Raw genomic sequence first — 21572 nt, forward strand, 5'->3', positions numbered from 1 at the left:
GTTTTTTTATATATCATTATTTTAATATTAAAAAGGTAAGAACGAGACAACTCACCTATAAGTGCTTGCAATCATCCTTACCGCACACTAGGAAAATAAATGATTTATTCAGTTATATATATTATTTTATTTTTCGTAAATAAAAATTTTGAAATTTAACTGATTAGTAAAACTTTATTTTATATAATTTTTTACTAAATTCATTAATTAAATAAATTTATAATTTTAATTTGGACAATGCACAATATCAACTATCAAATAAATCTTCTAAAATTTATTAGTTTATGTAAAAATAAAAAATTTGCATAATTTTTATCCAATTCTATTAAAATAAATGAAAATAAAAATATAAACGATTTTTTAAATAAAAATATAGTAATATTGCAAATAGTCATTAATTTAAAATTAATTTTAAGTGGATAATTTGTTTTCCAATATATCATCATGAGACATGCCCACACCAGTTCAATAGAATGAGCCCAAATCATTCAAAGCCCAAAGGAGAGCCCACACCAGTTCAATATACCATGTAACGGTTCACCCCTAGCAGCTTCCGTGTCTATTACCATTTGTAACAATTCAAGCTTACGGCTAACAACTTGGCACACCATTACCATTAGAGAGATTTAAAAAAATAAATAAATAAAGGAATAGAAAAGAAGAAAATTCAGTTCATTAAAACATGAAATAACCACAATTACAGGCTTCCTTTCACTCTCGTCCATCAATAAACTTCCCAAATCAATCTTGAAAAAAAAAAAAGAAAAATGGCCTAATGTTTGATTGAATTGAACGCATCGCATCTTATCCTCACTTCTCCTTTCCCGCCAGTTTTCACCTCTCGAACGCTCATCTTCTCCATCGCGTGTCCGAAATCCTTGAAGAATAAAGTCTGGTTTCCTGCATACATCTCCACGAATTTCTGTCCTTGGATCCTTCACCAGCGCGTGATCGGACGCCAACAGTCCCATTCCTCTCAGCAGATTCTGGTAGTATACGTTGTCGAACTTCCCTGGTGTTACAGGGTCGCTGTACGCCGAACTCGCTGGATTCTTCTCGTAATCGGCGCAGGACTTCTTCAACGCCTCAGCGTATTTCGAATTAATCTCAGGATCTGTTGGTGTGTTTTTGCTGAAATTGAACAGCCGGTCGCTGAATTCCTTGCAATTTGAGAATCCGATCGTGCGTCCGCCATATAGCGCTACCATTTCTTGAATCGTGAAGCCTTTCGCTGTGTATAGCTTGATCAACTCGTCGATTGATTGATTCGGTTTCGGAATGTTACCTTCCACGTCTGAAACTTTGGAGACGAGGCTATCTTCTCGCCCTAATTCAACTTTGTACGACGGTCCGCCTGCGGCCGCGATGAGATCTCTAGTCGCTTGCGCTAACACGTCGGAGCAAGAGACAATCCCAGGGCAGGAGAGCTCTAAGGTGATCTTGGCTCGAGTGACGACGTCAAAGGCGTCACCAGGAAGATCGCGGTTGACTTCAGCATCGCGCTCGGCGTGGTTGAAGACATTGGATGAAACAAGAACAGAGCCATCGCAGCCTCCAACCAAACAATCGCTGAACAAAAGGCGCATAGATGCAGCGGCGGTGACAGGGCTAGTAGCATGCTTGCGAGCAACAGTGTCATGAACGATTTGTGCAAAATCGGGGCAAGTCTTGTGGTAATAATCGAGAGAAAGCTGAGATTGAACTGAGAAGGGAAGAGATAGGAAAAGTAGAAGAAGAAGAGCGGGAGAGTGAAGGAAGGGCATGGCGGTAGAGGAAGGAGGCGGGGGGAAACCTGCTTCCTCTGGATGTGGAAAAGTGGAAGGGGTGTGTGGTAGTGTGGGGAGGAGGAAGAAGGAAGCAATTGCAGTGTGAGGAAAACGGAGGGGATGAATGGGGGTTAAAAAGAAGATGGAGCAGTGGATGGGAGAGATTTTGGGAGATTGGTTAGAGATGGAGCATCCTTCAAGATTTAATGCTATTTTTGGTAATGCAAGAATGCTATAGTTACGCATCTAAGATTGGAGAAATTTTCACTTCAATCAACTCAGGTACTCTCTCAATAATCTCCTTATATGGTATGACATTCAATCGTGCATTCCTCGACTCTATACTATTTGTAATAATTCAAGCCCACCACTAGTAGCTCTAACACAGTGCTAAATGTCTGACTCTACCATTTGTAATAACTCAAGACTCTATACCATTTATAATAACTCAAGCTCATTGCTAGCAACTCTCACATTAGAACTGTATATTCAACTACTCGAACAAACTCAACTCGAATTATAGAGATTGTGTTGAGTTAATTTTTCTATACCTGAATTGACTAGGTTTGGTTTTGGATTTGTAGGACAAAACCCTCGGATTTAATGGAACCAAACAAAATGTATAAACTAGTTTAATGTATTCATGGTTTTGCCATAGTTGTGATAAAGTCTTACTCAACCTACTCCACACCACATCTATTTTATTATTATATTTAGTTTTTTTTTTTATATATATATGGTTTATATTATAAATAAAATAACCAGTTATTGGCATTCTTTATACTACTTTTAAATATTTTTTTTATAATATAAATAAACTAACGAATTATTGAATATAATATAAATAAACTAACAAACAATTCCCTATAAATTTGGTTAGGTTTAATGAATATGATTTATACATATATGTTATTTTGAAGAAACGTTCAATGTTATAATGTTAATAGACTATATATACTTTTGAGTAATTTTAAAGAAATGAATTTTTGAAATTGAGAATTTCTATATTTGTATGTAATTTTTTTTATTTTTCATTTAAAAACTAAAATAGTTTTATAACAATGTTAACTAGAATAGTTTTATAATAATGTTAAAATGTTAACATTTTTGTTTGTTGATTATTTATTTTTGTTAATGGTTATAAATATTTTTTATTTAAAATTGTACCAAATAATTATGAATTAAAAAAAAAATAGAATAAGGATATAGAAATGAAAAATAGATAAAAAGAGAAAAAAAAATCTAAATGTTTTTCATGACTTGATCTGACAAAAAAAAAAAATAAAAATAATAATAATAATAATAATAATAATAATAAAATAAATAAAGATAATCAATTTCTAATAACAGGATGTAAGTACAGTTATTGTATTAATCTTAGTCTTGATTGAGTAGATTGAAACTATATATTTGATATACAGTTATTGTATTAATCTTAGTCTTGATTGAGTAGATTGAAACTATATATTTAATATAGTAGATGGTTATATCATAATAAGCTAAACCTCTTACGATGCATATATGTGGTCATCAATACAAAACTAAGCCTATGGTTATCAATACAAAACCAAGCCTCCTAACACGACTCAGTGTCAAACTCTATACCATTTGTAATAACTTAAGCCCACCGCACATTGACTCAATGTCAAATTCTATACCATTTGTAGCAACTTAAGTCCACCACTAGCAACTCTAGCACATATGATGTCCACTCGAATACCATTTCTAACAACTAAAGCCCACAACTAGCAACTCTGGCACACTATCCAATGTTGACTCGGATACCATTTGACACGTATAATTGTTAATCTCACTATTTTTAAAGCACATCTATAGCAAAAAAAAATAATAATAATAATAATAAAAGAGAAAATAGGATAATTGAGTTGATTAAAACATGAAATAACCACAATTACAAAAAAAATATTCCTCTTCCTCTCACTCTCTTCCATCAATAAAACTCTCTACAATGTTTTTCCAAATAAATCTTACAAAGAAAAAAGAAAAAAGAAAAAAAACGAAAAAAAATCCCCTTAAAGACTTATTTAGGAAAAGCCAAAATGGCATAATGCCTAATGGTGGTTGATTGAATTGAAAGCATCGCATCTTGTCCTCACTTCTCCTTTCCCGCCAGTTTTCACCTCTCGAACGCTCATCTTCTCCATCGCCTCTCCAAAATCCTTGAAGAATAATGCCTGGTTTCCTGCATACATCTCCACGAATTTCCTTGTCCTTGGATCATTCACCAGCGCGTGATCCGACGCCAACAGTCCCATTCCTCTCAGCAGATTCTGGTAGTATACGTTGTCGAACTTCCCTGGCGTTATAGGGTCGCTGTACGCCGAACTTGCTGGATTCTTCTCGTAATCGGCGCAGGACATCTTCAACGCCTCCGCGTATTTCGAATTAATCTCAGGATCTGTTGGTGTGTTTTTGCTGAAATTGAACAGCCGGTCGCTGAATTCCTTGCAATTTGAGAATCCGATCGTGCGTCCGCCATATAGCGCTACCATTTCTTGAATCGTGAAGCCTTTCGCTGTGTATAGCTTGATCAACTCGTCGATTGATTGATTCGGTTTCGGAATGTTACCTTCCACGTCTGAAACTTTGGAGACGAGGCTATCTTCTCGCCCTAATTCAACTTTGTACGACGGTCCGCCTGCGGCCGCGATGAGATCTCTAGTCGCTTGCGCTAACACGTCGGAGCAAGAGACAATCCCAGGGCAGGAGAGCTCTAAGGTGATCTTGGCTCGAGTGACGACGTCAAAGGCGTCACCAGGAAGATCGCGGTTGACTTCAGCATCGCGCTCGGCGTGGTTGAAGACATTGGATGAAACAAGAACAGAGCCATCGCAGCCTCCAACCAAACAATCGCTGAACAAAAGGCGCATAGATGCAGCGGCGGTGACAGGGCTAGTAGCATGCTTGCGAGCAACAGTGTCATGAACGATCTGTGCAAAATCGGGGCAAGTCTTGTGGTAATAATCGAGAGAAAGCTGAGATTGAACTGAGAAAGGAAGAGATAGGAAAAGTAGAAGAAGAAGAAGAGCGGGAGAGTGAAGGAAGGGCATGGCGGTAGAGGAAGGAGGCGGGGGGAAACCTGCTTCCTGTGGATGTGGAAAAGTGGAAGGGGTGTGTGGTAGTGTGGTGAGGAGGAAGAAGGAAGCAATTGCGGTGTGAGGAAAACGGAGGGGATGAATGGGGGTTAAAAAGGAGATGGAGTAGTGGCTGGGAGAGATTTTGGGAGATTGGTTAGAGATGGAGCATCCTTCAAGATTTAATGCTATTATTGGTACAACCAAACTCAGGTACTTTCTCAATCATCTAACCATCTTGTAATTACTATAACCTTCAACGTACTAAGAACTTTGTAAAAGCAATAATTTGAAATAGGTACTCACCAACATGAATGTTCAGATATTGAGGCATGATTAGGTTGAGAAGGTAACTTGCAAGGATGAATCTCACACTAGTTCAATGTTGTGTTGAGCCGAGGTCATTACTTGATCCAAAAATATGTTGAGTTGAGTATAAACACACTTGTGCACCTATCAATGGGATAGACTTGACTATGTAGATAGCAAGTATAAGGGGTTTCGAGTTATTTTTGCCATTTGGGAGTGTGAGGGTTGTATGATGACATGACATTTGGGAGTACTGAAGCACGGCTTTGAGTGATGGTTGAAATGAAACACGTGGGATTGGCACTATCGAATTTGGGCTCTTAGAGCTGAGGGTATTTGTGTCATTCCCAAGTCTAAAGATTTGTGATAAGTGATGTGAGATTGAAAGTACAAAGGAAGATTCGTGGAAATGAGACCAATTTGAGTTGAGATTCACGTCTCCTTTTTACTTTTTTGCCCCCGAAGTATTCCTACGTTGCTATCACTCTTTGACTAATGATTTGGTGACAAATATTATGATAATAATCCACCCATTGTAGCATGCTTATAAAGATAACTATTCACCAAATTCAAATTATTTTTTTGATGATAAAAACCCTTTTAAAAATTTGTAAGACTGCGTTTTTTTCTTTTAAAATTTTAAAAATATTTAAATCATTGAAAAAAAAATTAATGAAGCATTTGACTATATTTTTATTAAATAAAAAACAAAGGGGGACTTGAATCCTCCAACTTTATCTAATTTTGAAATATTAAATTTGTAAATTATACCCTTTTTTTTTTATTTTTTTTTATAATATATATTTGTGTCAAATAATTATTTATATATACATATATATATTTGAAAGTTACATATTTTAAATATTGAGTATTAGAGTGAGGCATATTTAATAATTGTTTTTGAGGAGAGTAGGCCCACTTTGGGGGCATAATGGTATGGTAAATCTGGTAAGGGAAAGCGATGTTACGGGCCGAGGCAGAAAGACGTGCAAAAGGGTCCATTTAGCGCCGATGCTCGACGCGGTTTACAGGGCTCATTTCGCCACCCATACGCTCCCGCTTTCTCTGACTGGCTACTCAATCCACCGGCCCTTTGCCTTTTGCCCAACCGGAAAAGTCCCCACCTAACGTTCCTTTTTTTCTGCTGCCCTTCTGGCTAATACGCCTCTTATTCGCGGCGGGACTTGGTCACAGCATCAGTTTCTTGTTTTTCAGAATGACCCTGAAAGCTTTGAGGGGAAAAATGACGACTACGATTGAGTTTCAGGGCAAGAGCCCCGAATTTGGATGAAGGCTAGGAGAACTTCGATGGAGATCGAAGGGGATCGGATGGTTTTCTTTTTGTAGATTTTTTTCTTTTTTTGGTGGATCGCTATTAATTTTTGCTTCTTTATGTGGGTTTGTATATATTCGCATATTTGTATATCTTTTGTTGTCTCTCGCGCCGCATGTTGGTCTTTTTAGTTCATTGTAATCTTCGGCAATACCACCGCTTCATCCCGTGTCTGTATGTCTTCTTGCCTCCTATGTCGTCGCAGAAAAGAAACCCAGATGATGGAGATGCTCCGGCGGATGGTGACAATCCCGATGATAAGCGTAGAAAGTTTAGTTTCTTTCGGTACTGCACTGTTCTTTCTCTCTATCTTACTTCATTTTTTGATGTTTCCTCTTTGATTATACTGGGGTTCCGTTATTCTTCCTTGCAATATGGATTTCGAGTGTGTTTCATGAGCAATGCTGATTTATGTTTTGAACCTGAATTCCATTTGCTGGAAGGTTAGAATCCGAAGTAGGAACTTGGTGCGATCTGGCTTCATTGGTTTAATTCAATTTTGAGAGAACTGTTTGTATTTATCCTACTTGAGTTGGTACAAGAGCTTGATGATTCATGTTTGAGTCTTTTTTTGGGTGAATTCTTGGGACTTTTCTGAGGAGAGAGTAAAATGATGCATTTATATGGGGAATCATAATGAGTGTCCGCTGTGCAATTGAGTTTGTTTGAGATTCCCCTAAAGGATAAAGTTCGCTTGATGAAGCTATCAAACATGATCTTCTGTGATGAATATACGAAATGGGGGATTGGTTGGACTCACTCAAACTAGTTACGACTCAGAGAAGAGCTGGTCACATACTAGGAAGACCAAGACAACTGGGATGGGGGGTGTCACGGTCATGCTCATTCAGGGCGTGTTGAAGTGCAATTGTGACAGGGGCAGCACATTAGTCCGGCATTTGATTCTTGTCGTGGCCTCTGCTATAACACAGCCTCTTGGAGTCTTGAATGTCCATTTCTTGTATATACGTTGAATACATTTAATTTGTTCTAATCACTTGTTATGATGGTTTGTTTATGTACAGTGTGGTTCAGGATGCTTTGTTCTCGCAATCAATGCAAAAGTTATTGGAGCCACTCATACGTAAAGTGGTAAGCATGATCACCAAAAGAAATATGTTCATAGCATTGCTGTAGAAAATTTATGAATAGTGATGGAAGTCTAAGCATTTACCAAACTATTGAGGATCTTTTCCTATTCTTTTGGGTAAAAAAAGGATTGTCGTAAAATATAAGGTCCACGAATCCTCTAACGTGTCGTAGGGTATGAAGACTACCTCTCTTTCTATTTCTAGAATGCTGACCTATTCAATTACCTTCATGTCTGAACAATAATAACATACTCCAAGTAGACTTTTCAATTTATGTTTCAACAGATGCATTAATGTTTCTATTCCTTGAGTTGCAAATTTTAGCATTTGCTGTAAGCTTGCTAGTTGTGGCTGACAGGTAAAGGAGGAGGTTGAATTGGCACTAAGAAAGCATATGACCAATGTGCAAAGGTAACTTTTCATGATTTTATGTTTAATTGCTGAAGCATATGACCAATGTGCAAAGGAATAGAGAGGAGGTGAAATGTGATCATAAGTCGTTAAAATCCAAAAGCATCTATATATGGATAATATATTCGAGGTGCTGATGAAATATCAATGGATTTATGTCAAGGAATGATGAAAATGGAGGGAAAGAAATCTGTTCTTCCGAGCCAAGATGCTTTCAATTGAAGTTCATAACTGATATATCTCTCCCGGTATTTACTGGAGCTCGCATTGAAGGAAGAGATGGTTCCAACTTGAAGGTGGCTTTGATTGATACCCATAGTGGGAAGATTGTTGACACTGAGCCACAATCCTCAGCCAAAGTGGAAATTGTAGTGCTGGAGGGTGATTTTGAGAGTGGAGTTGATAATTACACTATAGAAGAGTTTAAGAACAACATTGTTAGAGAAAGGGAAGGAAAGAAATCACTTCTTACAGGAGATACATTTGTGAACCTCAAAGATGGCATTGGTTTGGTAGGTGAAATTTCTTTCACTGATAATTCTAGCTGGACTAGAAGCCGTCGGTTCAGGCTGGGTGCAAGAATTTTAGACGACAATAATGAAACGAGAATACTAGAAGCAAAGACTGCATCATTCGTGGTCAGGGATCACCGTGGCGAATGTGAGTACTTAGCTTTATTATTTGATTTTCTGGGCATGGTTCCTTTCTAAATCTAACCTCTGCCATTTTGTTCAGTGTACAAGAAGCACCATCCTCCATCTCTGCAAGATGAAGTATGGAGATTGCAGAAAATTAGCAAAGATGGAGCGTATCATAAGCGCCTGAGCCAAGAAAAAATCAACACGGTGCAAGATTTCCTAAGTCAACTTTATGTACAACCTTCAAGGCTTCGTAATGTAATAATACCTTTTCCTCGTGTAACATCTATCATTTTATGCAAAATTTGGCTTTGCTAGTAGAATTTAAGCCGCAGTATTCCATATGCAAGCGACGTTACTGTTTTTTTTTCGTCTTAAAAAGCAGATTCTTGGTGGCATGCCTACCAAAATGTGGGAAGCTACAATTGAGCATGCGCAGACATGTGTGCTCAATAAGAAGATTTATGTGTACAAACCTCACGATTTGGAACCGAAAAGCGGAGTGGTCTTTAATGTTGTAGGACAAGTGATGGGGCTACTTTCAGATTACCAGTACGTTCCCATAGATAAGCTATCTGAAACTGAAAAGGCACTCATCTCCCGTCTCTTCTAAACATACATGTATTATTCTTTTCAGTTGTTTTACATTCTTTTCAGCTGATTTGTTAACGTTTTTTCTGAACTCAGGCTGATGCTCACAGCTTGGTTATCTCCGCATACGAACACTGGGAACAAGTTGATTCTATGGATGATGAAACTTCTCTTGTAGGTAGCTCTTCTCAGTTCCTTTACACCCCGAGCTCACCGATGGTGGACCATTCTTATGGTATCAAGTATTTGGCTTCTCCAAAATTTAGTGGCTTTGATTTCACACCATCCAATGCCTATTCTTCTGACATAATTTCATCGATGGGATCTATTGAGAATGTGAGTGGTTTGGACGATCATGCTTTGCAGGCTTTTGATTCCATGGTAGTAAGACATGATCAGATTCCATGTTCCCCAAACTATCCCAGCTCTTCCCTGATCTGTGATTCCGAGCCGCTAAATTCATCTTTCTTCGATGTGGATCATATGCAAGTTTTAGAGTCTGGTTTCCAGTGTAGCTCGATTTTAGAATCACGAGCTACTCCAAAAGGTGTTGCACAAACTAGATGGACTAAGGTATATGGTGTGCTGCAATGGTACTTTTTGTTTATTAGGAGAAACAAACGCAGATTTGATTGATACAAAGGTGGTCGTGGAAAAGAAAAAATGGACTATGGTTGATACTGGAAAACACACTGATGTCCAGGTTAAAATGTGTGCGGTTATGACGAGAAGCTCGGGGTGGTGCGTGTTATTTGGTATGGAGACGGTGCTATGCAGTTTTTTCTAGGTGCTATGCAGTTTTTTCTAGGTGCTATGCAGTTTTTTCTAGGTGCTATGCAGTTTTTTCTAGGTGCTATGCAGTTTTTTCTAGGTGCTATGCAGTTTTTTCTAGGTGCTATGCAGTTTTTTCTAGGTGCTATGCAGTTTTTTCTAGGTGCTATGCAGTTTTTTCTAGGTGCTATGCAGTTTTTTCTAGGTGCTATGCAGTTTTTTCTAGGTGCTATGCAGTTTTTTCTAGGTGCTATGCAGTTTTTTCTAGGTGCTATGCAGTTTTTTCTAGGTGCTATGCAGTTTTTTCTAGGTGCTATGCAGTTTTTTCTAGGTGCTATGCAGTTTTTTCTAGGTGCTATGCAGTTTTTTCTAGGTGCTATGCAGTTTTTTCTAGGTGCCTTGCTGTGCCCGTATCTGAGCCAGAAGAATTTTCTCCCTGATCAAGCGTGTGTACATTATGTAGCAATTTTCGACACTATCAGAAAGTATCTGGTCTCAGTTGATGGTTGATCGGAATGCTCAAGATACTTATCTTTGGTTCTTTACGCTATACATTTCTGTACAAAACAAACTCTCTTTCAGCCTGTTTTTTACATTGGGAATGGGAGGTTTTTTTTAATAGTGCATATAATTTTTTTTATAAGAAGTTCATGTCTTGAGAAAATTCTCTTTTTCCTCTTTTCAGTGTCTATGAACTATTTCTTCTTCTTTTCAGTATATTGAACCTTACTTTAGCTTTCTTCTGGAGGACCGATAGGGCGTTACGGTAAACAAATGTTTTCTTTGATGAGTTTATTAGCTTCTTGAATCAGCAAGATGTTATAAATAGAAGCAGAAATCAATACCTTTCATTAGGAAAAGCAACGAGATTGTTGAGTACAAGGAGAGCTGGGAAGAAGTGCCTATGATATCTACTTAGAGTACATTTGACATTCTGTGGACTACGTAAAGTATTGTTACACGAGTCTATAAGGCAGCCATGTATACAGGAATGTAAAAGAAACGTATGCTAGCTCTCTCCCTTTCTGATAATCCAATGACCAAGTGACAATTGTCATCCCGTGTAGAAGGATTACGCCTTGCAAGCCTTGCTGTCATTACATACTTCATCCTGTGCAGAAAACGCCGAATGTATGTGTATATGTTTATAAAGATCAATCATTCCTTGGCCAGAAGCCCAAGATAAGCTTATAAATTCTTAAAAATTCCTGTTTTATTTCATGTCCACTTCTAAGTCCATAAATAAAAGATAGGCCAAAGAAGAATTCTTCATTTCTTTCTTGTGAGAATCTCATTCTTGTAAGTTAAAGCTGACAGAATTCATAAAAAGCACAAAAGTTTACCTTGTTTTTCTTTCGTGCAACCAGAATATCTTCTAGCGGTGGCCGACCTGAAACCATATCATAGTGACAAAGAAATAGGATCACAACCATGCTGTAAAACCATCAAGAACTTCAAGACTCGTCAGTTTTGTTAATGCAGCTACGAATTGATATTTGAAGGAGTAGACAGCATTTTGAATTAGTCAAAAAACGCATTTATGTGGATAGTTCCCAAGTGTGGAAATCCATTAACCACGCAACAAGTTCTAGGCACAAGAAGACTGCTATGGATGTAAGGCATACATAAGGAGTTATACTTTTCTTGCTGTACGCAAGCCATTTGGGGTCTCATATACACAGAAACTATATTATCTAAAAATCTCACGGTCATGTTTCACCTGTCAATTGAAGACGATATTTTGCCCAGAGACCATATACAGCGTCGGCTAATGTTCCAACCTGTGGAAATAAGTTGTTCATAAGCAACAATGTGAAGGCATTGAGAAATCGGTGTCCTGGGATAAAAATTGAGCCTGGTGGAGCAGACAGATGAAAGCTCAAATAAGTTCGAGAAGACTTACTGGTTCATATTTTGTAACAGCATATACCCATCCAAGACCAACTTGTTCATAAAGTCTTCTAAAGACCTGCAGAAGAAGCACGGTAGGGGGGCAAACAGAGACAATCTATGAGTAAATCTGTGTTCTAAAGGTTGTCAAGCATCTAATATTTGAACAAGATATGTTTTAAAAGATCAATGGATGAGAGAAAAACGAGCCCGAGGTTTATAGAAGCCAAAATTTTAAATACTTCACATGGCAGGGAAAAGGTGTATTACTTACAATAATCGAGTTGCACAACGAGTGACCCAACAGAAAACTATGATATAATATAATCATGATTTTATAACTGAATTTAAGAACAAGAAAAGGAAAAGGAAAAGGAAAGGAAAAAGAGGAGCATACTTCCACATCTTTGACCACGGTACCATCTGCAAGGATAGCATGGATTCTTCCCATAACCTGAATGACAATAGATGTGTAATACTTCATAATTGTTCCTTAGAGACTGAGAAAAAAAATTGCAATAGAATAAAGTAACTAATACTCGTTTGATTTCTTTTTGGTCCAATAACAACCACTTTTTCTTAATAGAAAAATTTGTAAAGACACTACACATTTCAATAGGTCCTTGAATTTCATAAGTGCAGACTGAGGAAGTAAATGAGAATTGTAATCGCCCAAGCTAGCAGATTTTGTCCTTTTTGAGTTTTCCCTTTCGGGCTTCCTCTCAAGGTTTTAAAATGCGTATGCTAGGAGGTTTCCACACCCTTATAAGGAATGTTTCGTTCCCCTCTCTAACCAATATGGGATCTCACAATCCACCCCCTTTAGGGGCCAGCATCCTCGCTGGCACACCATCCGGTGTCTGGCTCTGATACCAATCTGTCACGACCGTATTTTCATCACGGTTCGATTTCTCGAAACCTCAAAAATTGGGTCGTAACAAGAATAATGATGGATCGATAGTTCATGGTGTTAGTATTATTCAAAATCAAGTAATGTTAGTATTGATTGTGATTCTTCTGCCTGTTATCGATAATTCATGATATGGCACAATCAAGTAATGTTCAGAAAGATAACAGGAAGAAGAACCACAATCAATACTTTCAAAATTCAGATATTTGATCTCTCAATATTCAATCATTCAGAAGCCAGAAGTAAAACGTCATACGGTTTTGTAGTCAAGGCCCTGATTTTCTTCTGGGGTGTAATCATCTGAACTTATGTCAACAAACTTGATTGTGCCATATCGCTTATTCCTCTCCCTCAGCATATTAACCTGGCAATACCAAGAACTCACAGAGAATTAGATACAAATAAGGGCATTGATCAACAATTTAAAAAAGCCAAATTCTACTAAGAGCGATTCCATAGGCTAAATTTAAAAGCAAACAAGATGGCTCGGTACAACCTCACGCATGCAGAGTGGGCAATCTCCATCATAGAGCATTTTGATCTTCCAACTTTCAGGCGATCGTTCTCCATGCTCTCTGTTCGAAGAAACAGGATCTACTGCAGATTCACTTATAGCGCAAATTTGGAATTTCAATCCTGCATTGTTCATCAATCTTCAGGGAGATTATGGTGTGCTGTTTTCCGAGAGAAGCTAATTTCATTGAACGAGACTAATCTTTAGACAATACCACCCTAAACCCATTAGGTTTAAAACCACGAGTCAATTTGCAAAAGGCGCACACATGAACATGCAATTAATCTCGCCATTTCTCTTCTCTGGCTCTAGCCATTCAAACAGACGTCTATCATCTTGTAAATGACTCGCAGATCTTCAATCGGAAAAACAAGTAAAAGGATCGCGAATAGAGAGGCAGGGCGAATGAATCTTACGGGGTTGATTGGTCCGAAATGCGGAGAACGGTTGCGGAAGAAGCAAAGGAGTGCGATGGAGGCGGAGCTTGGGAAGCCGAGAAGTTGATAGCCGAATTGGATTACCGATCCTTCCAGCAAACTTAGATGCCATGGCAGTGGCAGTGGCAGTGGCAGCTGCTCCAAACGCCATGTTCTAGTCTTTCTCCTCTTGTGGTTTGCATTCGAAGTCTTGCGCCAAGGTGAAGAAGCTGATTCTCACCCTGCTTCCTCCTTGCATGTCTAAACGCGTGGCTATCCAATATCCACTTGTATTTCATTTCCATTTCCACTGTTTCTGTCTAATATTTAGTACGATAAGTTCATCGCTAATAAATATTATTTTAAATTGAAAAAAAAAATAAAATATTTTTATATAATTTTTTTTTACCGAATATAATAATAGAAATACGTAATTTTAAAGTGGCATAATTAAAGGCAATTCATATTGCGTTAAAGTGGCTGAATCCATTTCTGTTTGCAGCGAAAGAAGCCCACTTTCCTTTCAGGTTTTTACATTACCAAATTTCTCCCTCATCTCACCATCGCAGCTCTCCTCTTCCTTCTCGCATCTCCTACTCAGGAACAATGGCGTTTTTGCTCAACAAAACCACTTTTGCCTCTCATTTCCGATCTCAATCCCAGGTTATTTCTCCTTCGATCGCCTTTTAGCTTATTTTTTTCTCTCAATCAATCTCTTGAGTTGTTTGGTTGACCAACAGGTGGATCCTTCATCACTCTCGCGCCGTGGATTCCACGTCGAGCCAGGAACTCGTGAAAAGGCTGTAAGCATGTTTTACTTTCTCCTTGTTAATTGCTATCTTTAATTGTTCCTGTAGCGGTTTATTCCATGGTTTGGGATATTAGTTCCTTGTAGCTCGTCGCAGCTCCATTATGTTAATTGATATCTCATAATTATATGTTCAGTTTTTCTTGTATGGCTGGTAATCTAGTTCCTTTCGCTTTATTGTATTTGAATCTTTCGACCCTAGTGTAGATGGAAGCTTTTCGAACCTGTTCGAACTCCTGTATTTAGGTCTAGGAAATTAGAGGGGATGGGAGGTCGCCGTGCTGTTTTCTTAACTAATGTGATCCCGTGCTAATGGCTTGAAACCCTGGTTAAAAGTGATGTGTTCATAGTATTGGTGAAAATTACGGGTTTGCTTTGCATTATGTAGTATGTTCTCAAACTCAGCATGTATGATTTCCGTAGCGATACTTTCTTAAGCACTATGTTTGAAAATATTTATTCCTTGCATCACACGAAGAACATTCCTCTACACGTGGGTAAATAAATATCTATCTAATTTTTGGTTCGCCTCTGGCATTTGTGTGAGGGAATTTAGTTGCTAAGTATGTGAAGCAATGAGTTTTAATATGTTGAATGTCTGCAGTTATTAGCTGAGGACCCTTCTCTAAGGCGGTTCAGATCACACAAGAAAGGTGTCTCTAGAATCAAGAAAATTGGAGATGTTCTGACCATTGTGGTTGTTGCTGGTATGAGTCTTTTTTCCATTAAATAAAATACTTATTTCTTTGTCCAGTGGGTCCTTGCTGCTATCTGCTATTATAGCAACATTGATGTGGATGGTGTGTGGCTGAATGATCTTTTGAGTGATGTATGTCGTTACGAGATTTTCATATCTTTGCAAGCTTCTTAGAAATGAAAATTGGCTTTCGGCATTTCAAACTTTCCATGCTTTTAGCCAAACCTAGTTTGTTCTTTCCCAATTTTAGGATTGTGGCAACTGCCACATTATTATTAGTGCCTTTTAGACTTTAGTGGCATTATCCTTGAGTTCTATCCATGATGCAGCTTGCTAACAACAGGTCGATTGAGACTAAGTAGCTATTTTTTTCTGTTTATTTAATTGGTGTGCTAGCTTTTCAACTTTAGTAGCTAGTATGAAAGATTTCATTTTAAGTTGATGATACTTAGTCCTAGTAATTGAATCAAGTGGTAATTACCGAGACAAGTGGCTTATTTTCTTCACAATTTCTATACACTACAAAATGTTTGTGTAGGATGATGCACTGAGCTAACTGAGTTCATAGATGAACATTTGATCTCCCCCACAAACTTTATTTCCATGAGTAGAATTTGGGTAGGGAAGTTAATTTGTCCATTATCCAAAGGAGAAAATTAAAAATTTGTAAATTTTGAGTGCTTCACATTTGCACCTGGCTATGTTATGTGAATTGGCATGATTACATGAGACATCTCTGATTTCTTGTTTTTGCTGTTTCTACGCCCCAAGTCATCTTTGGTCATTAGAAGATTCTTTCTTTTTTGTACAATGTTACCGTCCATAACAACTTTGAACTTTGTTATAACTTAAGACAACATTCAACACCATACTTCTATCCCCAAGCATGCCAACCTCGTCTTTTCTTTGAAGAGACTATTGATCAATTTTTATGAGCTATTTTTGTACGGCAGATTGTTGGTTTCAGTTATGGAGCATGTTCAACATAAAATGATGCTTCCATAAAGATATACGTTCTTCCTGAAATTATTTTGTGAAGGTGGTTAAAAGGAAAGAAAATATTTTTGGGAATGAATGCTTCAAGAGCTGTTTTATGGGTCATTTGGTTGAAACTAATGACAAACTTTTTAACAACATACATAGAAATTCTAGAGGAAAGTGGTAGATAATTTGAGAGAATTTAAAGCGTGTAACCTTTCTTTGATCAAAGTCATATAGACGTTTTGATAAGATATCTTCAATCATCATGGGGACTTTCTTTCTCCTTAATCTCCCCATGCTTGATGGTAGGAAGGCTATCTCCTTGCCTCTCTTTGTATCTCTTCTGTTATCTTGGAATGAGAATTTTGTCTCACCCACCCCTCCCAACAACAAGAACCATAATAATAATAATAAAAGAAAAAAGAAGCTGATCTTTGTTATTTGTATGTTTTTCAGGATGTTGCTATGAAATCTATGTAAAAGCAACCATGCGAGAAGAAGCTCGACAGGCAAAGACTGCTAGCGGAAGCACATGATGGAATTAAGAATCCAGTGGCAATTAAAATGTCCGGCAAAAGTTTCCAATGCTTTCATTTGTGTGCTAAATAAAGGTTGTTTTTGAAGCACCATTCTGTTAGGTTTTAATCATCAATAATATTTTTTTGACCTGAGACTTTGGATCATCCTAAGGGATAACAGGATACATTTTTATCATTATGAGCACCTTTTATAACCTTGTGTTGCCTGCTCCTTAGTTTGAAATAGAATTGACATGATGGAGGGAGGTGAGCTGAAACTATTGAAGATTGTGAGAGATGGGATTATCCTTGAAAAAACTGTTAGAATGTTGAATGAAGAATTGATATATTCAAATTTCTTGAAAAGAAGATTGGACCCACTACATTAGCAGTAACACAACACCCACATGAACAAACAATTAAAAATGAATTGAAAAATATAAGTAAGATTGGTTGGTGTTTATTATTGATATGATTTGTCTCATTTATATTTTTAAAATAGGACAAGAAGAATGGTGGGTGGGACAGATCAATTCAATTCCTCTTCCAAGAAAACCCCATTCCCTTTCTCACTTGAATCTAATGTGGAGAAGATAAATAGTATATAATGTATTATAAATGATGGAGCAAAGGTAGAAACTGAACTCAAACTTCCAAGATAATCTCTCCATCAACACCGGGCCGAGTTAGAGCAGTCTAACAAGGAAGAGTTTTTGTTTACAGCTTCACATCCTAGTGCCTAATTGGATGATGAGAAAATGCTTACATTTGCTCTTTGGTAGTCCATTTCGAGTCGGTGGTTGTAAGATGAAGCACGGATCAGAAAGTTTCAATTGAAGTCCTATGAGATCAGACAGAAGACAAAGCATAAGTGAAAGATGAAAGCATTGTATGGTGGAGGATGAACGGAATTGAAATATGATCGAACGTTATGAAGCAAAACATCCTAAGATTAAAAATTCACAAAATTAAAAAAGAAATAGTAATGATTTAAATTCAATGAACGACACGATAATGAAATCGACACCTTGTATTTATATAAATAATTAGTTAGATGAGTTTATGATATGTCAAATCATGAACCACAGTCATGTATAGATGCATTTCTTATCTGTCACACATTTGATTGCTCAAAGACATGGAATTTTTTATTCAAAATTCTCATCAATTGTTCATTCAACAGATCAGATCATCCCTCAAATTTTCTCATTAAAATAAACTTGGCTCTGAAACATAACGTATATGGCAATAAAATTGCATTAAAACCCACATTAATCCACTGGTTGGAGCATCATATTCAACTTTTGTGAGCAATTAAAAGCTATGAGACATGAAAAATGATGAAGTAAACGGCTGTTCAGATGGGGAATTTATGTTTTTGGTCAAATCTTCAAATTACCCATTACTGGAAATTTGTCAGTTTGTCTAAGCCTGAGCTGTAATCTGTGACTCAGAATTTTCTAACTCTAAAAAGGGCGAAGGAAAGCTCCTCTGCTTCTTCTTTCCCTTCCTTCTTCTCAGCCTCATAATTCAGTTCATCTCAGCTCAGCTCAAATTCTTCTTTGAAAATGGCGTTTTTAGGGACAACCCAGAAGTGTAAGACATGTGACAAGACTGTTTACTTGGTTGATCAGCTCACTGCAGATAGCAAAGTCTATCACAAGGCCTGTTTCAGGTGCCACCATTGCAACAACACTCTAAGGGTAAGTCTTTTGAATAGAATAGATCCCCAGATCCTATCCCTCATACTCAGTATCTCTAATTGATATCAAATGATCCTATATGCATACCTTTTACGGACGGATTCTGTTTTTTCTGATACTCGGATCTATATGTCTTAACTAGTAGAGATATGAATAGGTGTCCGTCACTTTGAAACGATTCTGTTGTTTTTTCTGTGATTGCAGCTGTTCAATTACTCTTCCTTTGAAGGTGTTTTGTATTGCAAACCTCACTTTGATCAGTTGTTCAAGATGACTGGAAGTTTGGAAAAAAGTTTTGAAGGAACTCCAAGAACTGCTAGGAAACACAGATCTACTAATCAGGTTTTTCATTGCTTCATTCTTTTAAAATCACTGCTTATGAACTGATACCCAACTCCTTGGTGTTGGTATTAGTTTATGAAAGTTAAACTTTTGACTTAAATTTGAAGGGCCAATCCAATAGCAAAGTGTCAAGCTTTTTTGCTGGAACTCAAGACAAATGTGTTGCTTGCAAGAAAACTGTTTATCCAATTGAGAAGGTAAATGGCCAAATAATGAAAGGGTTCATGACTTTCCTTGTTTCTTTGTTTTTCTTGAGAGATTCATAGTGTGATAAAGTTGGAAGTTCCAAACTGGGAAGGATAGTTGAATATTGTCTTTAGCTTCTTTTCCTACCGGATCGGATAGAAAGCTCGAATCCATAGTCAGTCCACTCGACGTCACAAATAGGAATAAGAAAATCTGGGATAGGGTCAATGATCACTCATGTCATTGGCAACACGACGAGCTAGAATGGCTTTCTTTTCATCCCTTCGTGTATTGCATGCGACAGAGAGGAGTGAGATTGTGAGATCCCACATCTGTTGGGGAGGAGAACAAAGTATTCTTTATAAGGGCGAACAAACCTCTCCCTCGCAGACCTGTTTTGAAAAACCTTAAGGGAAACCTGAAAGGGAAAACCCAAAGAGGACAATATCTGCCAGTGGTGGGCTTGAGCTGTTACAAATGGTATCAGAGCCAGACACCAGACGATGTACCAGCAAGGACACTAGACCCCAAAGGGATGGATTGGGGAGACTCACATCGAATGGAAAGAGGAACGAGTGCTAGCGAGGACGCTAGGCCCCAAAGAGGGGTGGATTGTGAGATCCCAAATCAATTAAAGAGGAGAACGAAATATTCTTTATAAGGGTGTGGAAAGCTCTCCGTAGTAGACGCATTATAAAAGCGTAGTGTATTTGTTTTAGTAAGAATTTGAGGTCTCTTTGTTTGGTTCAGGTGGCAGTAGATAGTAAATCATACCACAGAAGTTGCTTCAGGTGCTCACATGGAGGATGTGTGATTAGCCCATCAAACTACATAGCACATGAACAACGACTATACTGTAGGCATCATCACAACCAGCTCTTCAAACACAAGGGAAATTTCACCCAACTTGACATCCATCATGAACATATTAAAGGGACTCGCTAAGAACACACACCACTTCACTCAATTCAGACTATAACCTCTTTTCATCCTTTCATTAATCAGTTTTCTTTTTGTTATATGTGAACTCAATGCTTTGTTTTATCTGATTGTTACGTATCGTTTTTAGTCTCGTGGTTTTAAAACGCGTCTACTAGGAAGAGTTTTTCATGGAATGTCTCGTTCACTTCTTCAATCGACGTGGGATCTCACAATCCACCCCCTTGGGAACCCAGCATTCTCGCTAGCACACTGTTTGGTGTCTTGTAACGGCCCAAGCCCACTGCTAGTAGATATTGTCCGCTTTGACCCGTTATGTATTGCCTTCAGTCTCATAGTTTTAAAACACATATACTGGGGAGAGGTTTTCACACCTTTATCAAGAATGTTTCATTTTCCTCTTCAACCGATGTAAGATCTCACAATCCACCTCAATTGGGAGTCGAGCGTCCTCACTAGCACACCACCCGATGTCTGATTCTGATACCATTTGTAACAACCCGAGTCCACCAGTTGTAACAACCCAAGTCCACCAATTGGCAAATATTGTCCTCTTTAGACTTTCCCTTCCGGACTTCTCCTCAAGATTTTAGAACACGTTCACTAGGGAGAGGTTCCCACACTCTTATAAAAAATACTTCGTTCCCCTCTTCAACCGACGTGGGATCTCAGATAAATCCAATATGAAACAGGTTGACATAAGAATGGATACCAGGTTGGCCTCAATTATGTTACAGCACTATAGCAGTGCACGAGGGGGCTGTCACATTCACCACTAAATCTCTTCCTCATTTTGTCTTTGCTTTCATATTGTGTGCATGCATGCCAACTCTCCCTTTCCCTTTTTCTTACAACTAACCTATCAACTAATCTCTTGTTTATAGCCTTATCAACGATCCTTCAAAACAAATACGAATGTTCTTGATGTTGATTGATGTTCTATGTTCAAGAATAGTAAGAACGAGTATGAAGATGCACTTCAAAAGAATAATCATTAGCTAAACAGGTCGAAGATGGAGATTATACTACTCGTAGAGAATCCATTTGTGAGATCCCACATCGATTGGAGAGAAGAACGAGTGTTAGTAAATATGTTGGTCCTCGAAGGATAATGAATTGTGAAATTCCACATCGGTTGGAGAGAGGAACAAAATATTGTTTATAAGGGTGTGAGAACCCCTCCCTAACAGATGCAATTTAAAAATCTGAGGGAAAGCTGAAAAGAAAATGCTTAAAGAGGACAATATCAAGCGGTGGGCTTGGACTATTACACCAATCTTACCGTCTCTTCAAACCAATCGTGCCGTCGGCTAACAAGAGTTGCAATATCTGTCTCATTTTAGTAACATCTTAGGCAGTTTAGTCCACCGAGGTTTTGAGCTATCCATGCCAATATGTCAGTCAACAAACCACAGTTTCTATCCTACCACGTCTCCATAGTGTTCTTGAGATTCATCCTTTTCTTCAGCAACTCTCCTACTATACACTCAACACATTTTCTATCAACATCCGACCTAATTGCATTCTCTTTCTTCTAAAACTGTTGGTACTCACCTAGCCCCAACCCCTTCAAACATTTTCTTGATCCTAAGCGATCCACATCCTACTTCGATTGAAGAGGGGAACGAGTGCCAGTGAGAATGTTGGACCTCAAATGAGAGTG

The 21572-nt window shown here is 37.9% G+C and overlaps 5 protein-coding genes and 1 pseudogene across 7 annotated transcripts; 3 read left to right on the top strand and 3 right to left on the bottom strand.

The window, feature by feature from the left end:
* Nucleotides 1–653: 653 nt before the first annotated feature.
* Nucleotides 654–1936, bottom strand: LOC111793613 (annotated as a pseudogene).
* A 1724-nt stretch (nucleotides 1937–3660) lies between these two features.
* LOC111793658 (peroxidase 41-like) lies at nucleotides 3661–5506 on the bottom strand. The gene has a single exon (XM_023675642.1). The coding sequence runs from the start codon at nucleotides 4835–4837 to the stop codon at nucleotides 3839–3841; it is 999 nt and encodes a 332-aa protein (XP_023531410.1). The 5' UTR covers nucleotides 4838–5506; the 3' UTR covers nucleotides 3661–3838.
* Nucleotides 5507–6123: 617 nt separating this feature from the next.
* On the top strand, nucleotides 6124–10645 carry LOC111792997 (calmodulin-binding protein 60 A-like). Of its 3 annotated transcripts, XR_002814868.1 has the most exons (8): nucleotides 6126–6788; nucleotides 7529–7595; nucleotides 7953–8005; nucleotides 8169–8665; nucleotides 8741–8901; nucleotides 9029–9232; nucleotides 9331–10000; nucleotides 10379–10645. XR_002814868.1 is itself a non-coding variant. In XM_023674652.1 (7 exons), exons 1-7 carry the CDS (start codon nucleotides 6619–6621, stop codon nucleotides 9410–9412), a joined length of 1197 nt encoding a protein of 398 aa, XP_023530420.1. In that variant the 5' UTR covers nucleotides 6124–6618; the 3' UTR covers nucleotides 9413–9559. The 3 variants fall into 3 exon arrangements, 2 of the variants coding, with proteins under 2 accessions (XP_023530420.1, XP_023530419.1); XM_023674652.1 differs by lacking the exon at nucleotides 10379–10645 and having other exon boundaries at nucleotides 6124–6788; nucleotides 9029–9195; nucleotides 9331–9559; XM_023674651.1 differs by having other exon boundaries at nucleotides 9331–10645.
* A 186-nt stretch (nucleotides 10646–10831) lies between these two features.
* Nucleotides 10832–14001, bottom strand: LOC111792998 (uncharacterized protein At5g50100, chloroplastic). The gene is made up of 8 exons (XM_023674653.1): nucleotides 13736–14001; nucleotides 13302–13441; nucleotides 13062–13169; nucleotides 12293–12349; nucleotides 11909–11974; nucleotides 11726–11786; nucleotides 11349–11395; nucleotides 10832–11116 (listed from the first exon to the last, which is right to left on the bottom strand). The coding sequence occupies exons 1-8, from the start codon at nucleotides 13905–13907 to the stop codon at nucleotides 11078–11080; spliced, it is 690 nt and encodes a 229-aa protein (XP_023530421.1). The 5' UTR covers nucleotides 13908–14001; the 3' UTR covers nucleotides 10832–11077.
* Nucleotides 14002–14200: 199 nt separating this feature from the next.
* Nucleotides 14201–16954, top strand: LOC111792111 (succinate dehydrogenase subunit 7B, mitochondrial-like). The gene is made up of 4 exons (XM_023673446.1): nucleotides 14201–14398; nucleotides 14476–14538; nucleotides 15148–15250; nucleotides 16678–16954. Exons 1-4 carry the CDS (start codon nucleotides 14342–14344, stop codon nucleotides 16755–16757), a joined length of 303 nt encoding a protein of 100 aa, XP_023529214.1. The 5' UTR covers nucleotides 14201–14341; the 3' UTR covers nucleotides 16758–16954.
* A 1093-nt stretch (nucleotides 16955–18047) lies between these two features.
* LOC111792304 (LIM domain-containing protein WLIM1-like) lies at nucleotides 18048–20038 on the top strand. The gene is made up of 4 exons (XM_023673678.1): nucleotides 18048–18442; nucleotides 18647–18784; nucleotides 18892–18981; nucleotides 19721–20038. Exons 1-4 carry the CDS (start codon nucleotides 18308–18310, stop codon nucleotides 19913–19915), a joined length of 558 nt encoding a protein of 185 aa, XP_023529446.1. The 5' UTR covers nucleotides 18048–18307; the 3' UTR covers nucleotides 19916–20038.
* Nucleotides 20039–21572: the final 1534 nt, after the last annotated feature.

This window comes from Cucurbita pepo, chromosome LG04 (genome assembly GCF_002806865.2).
Source record: "Cucurbita pepo subsp. pepo cultivar mu-cu-16 chromosome LG04, ASM280686v2, whole genome shotgun sequence".
Taxonomy (NCBI): Eukaryota; Viridiplantae; Streptophyta; class Magnoliopsida; order Cucurbitales; family Cucurbitaceae; genus Cucurbita; species Cucurbita pepo.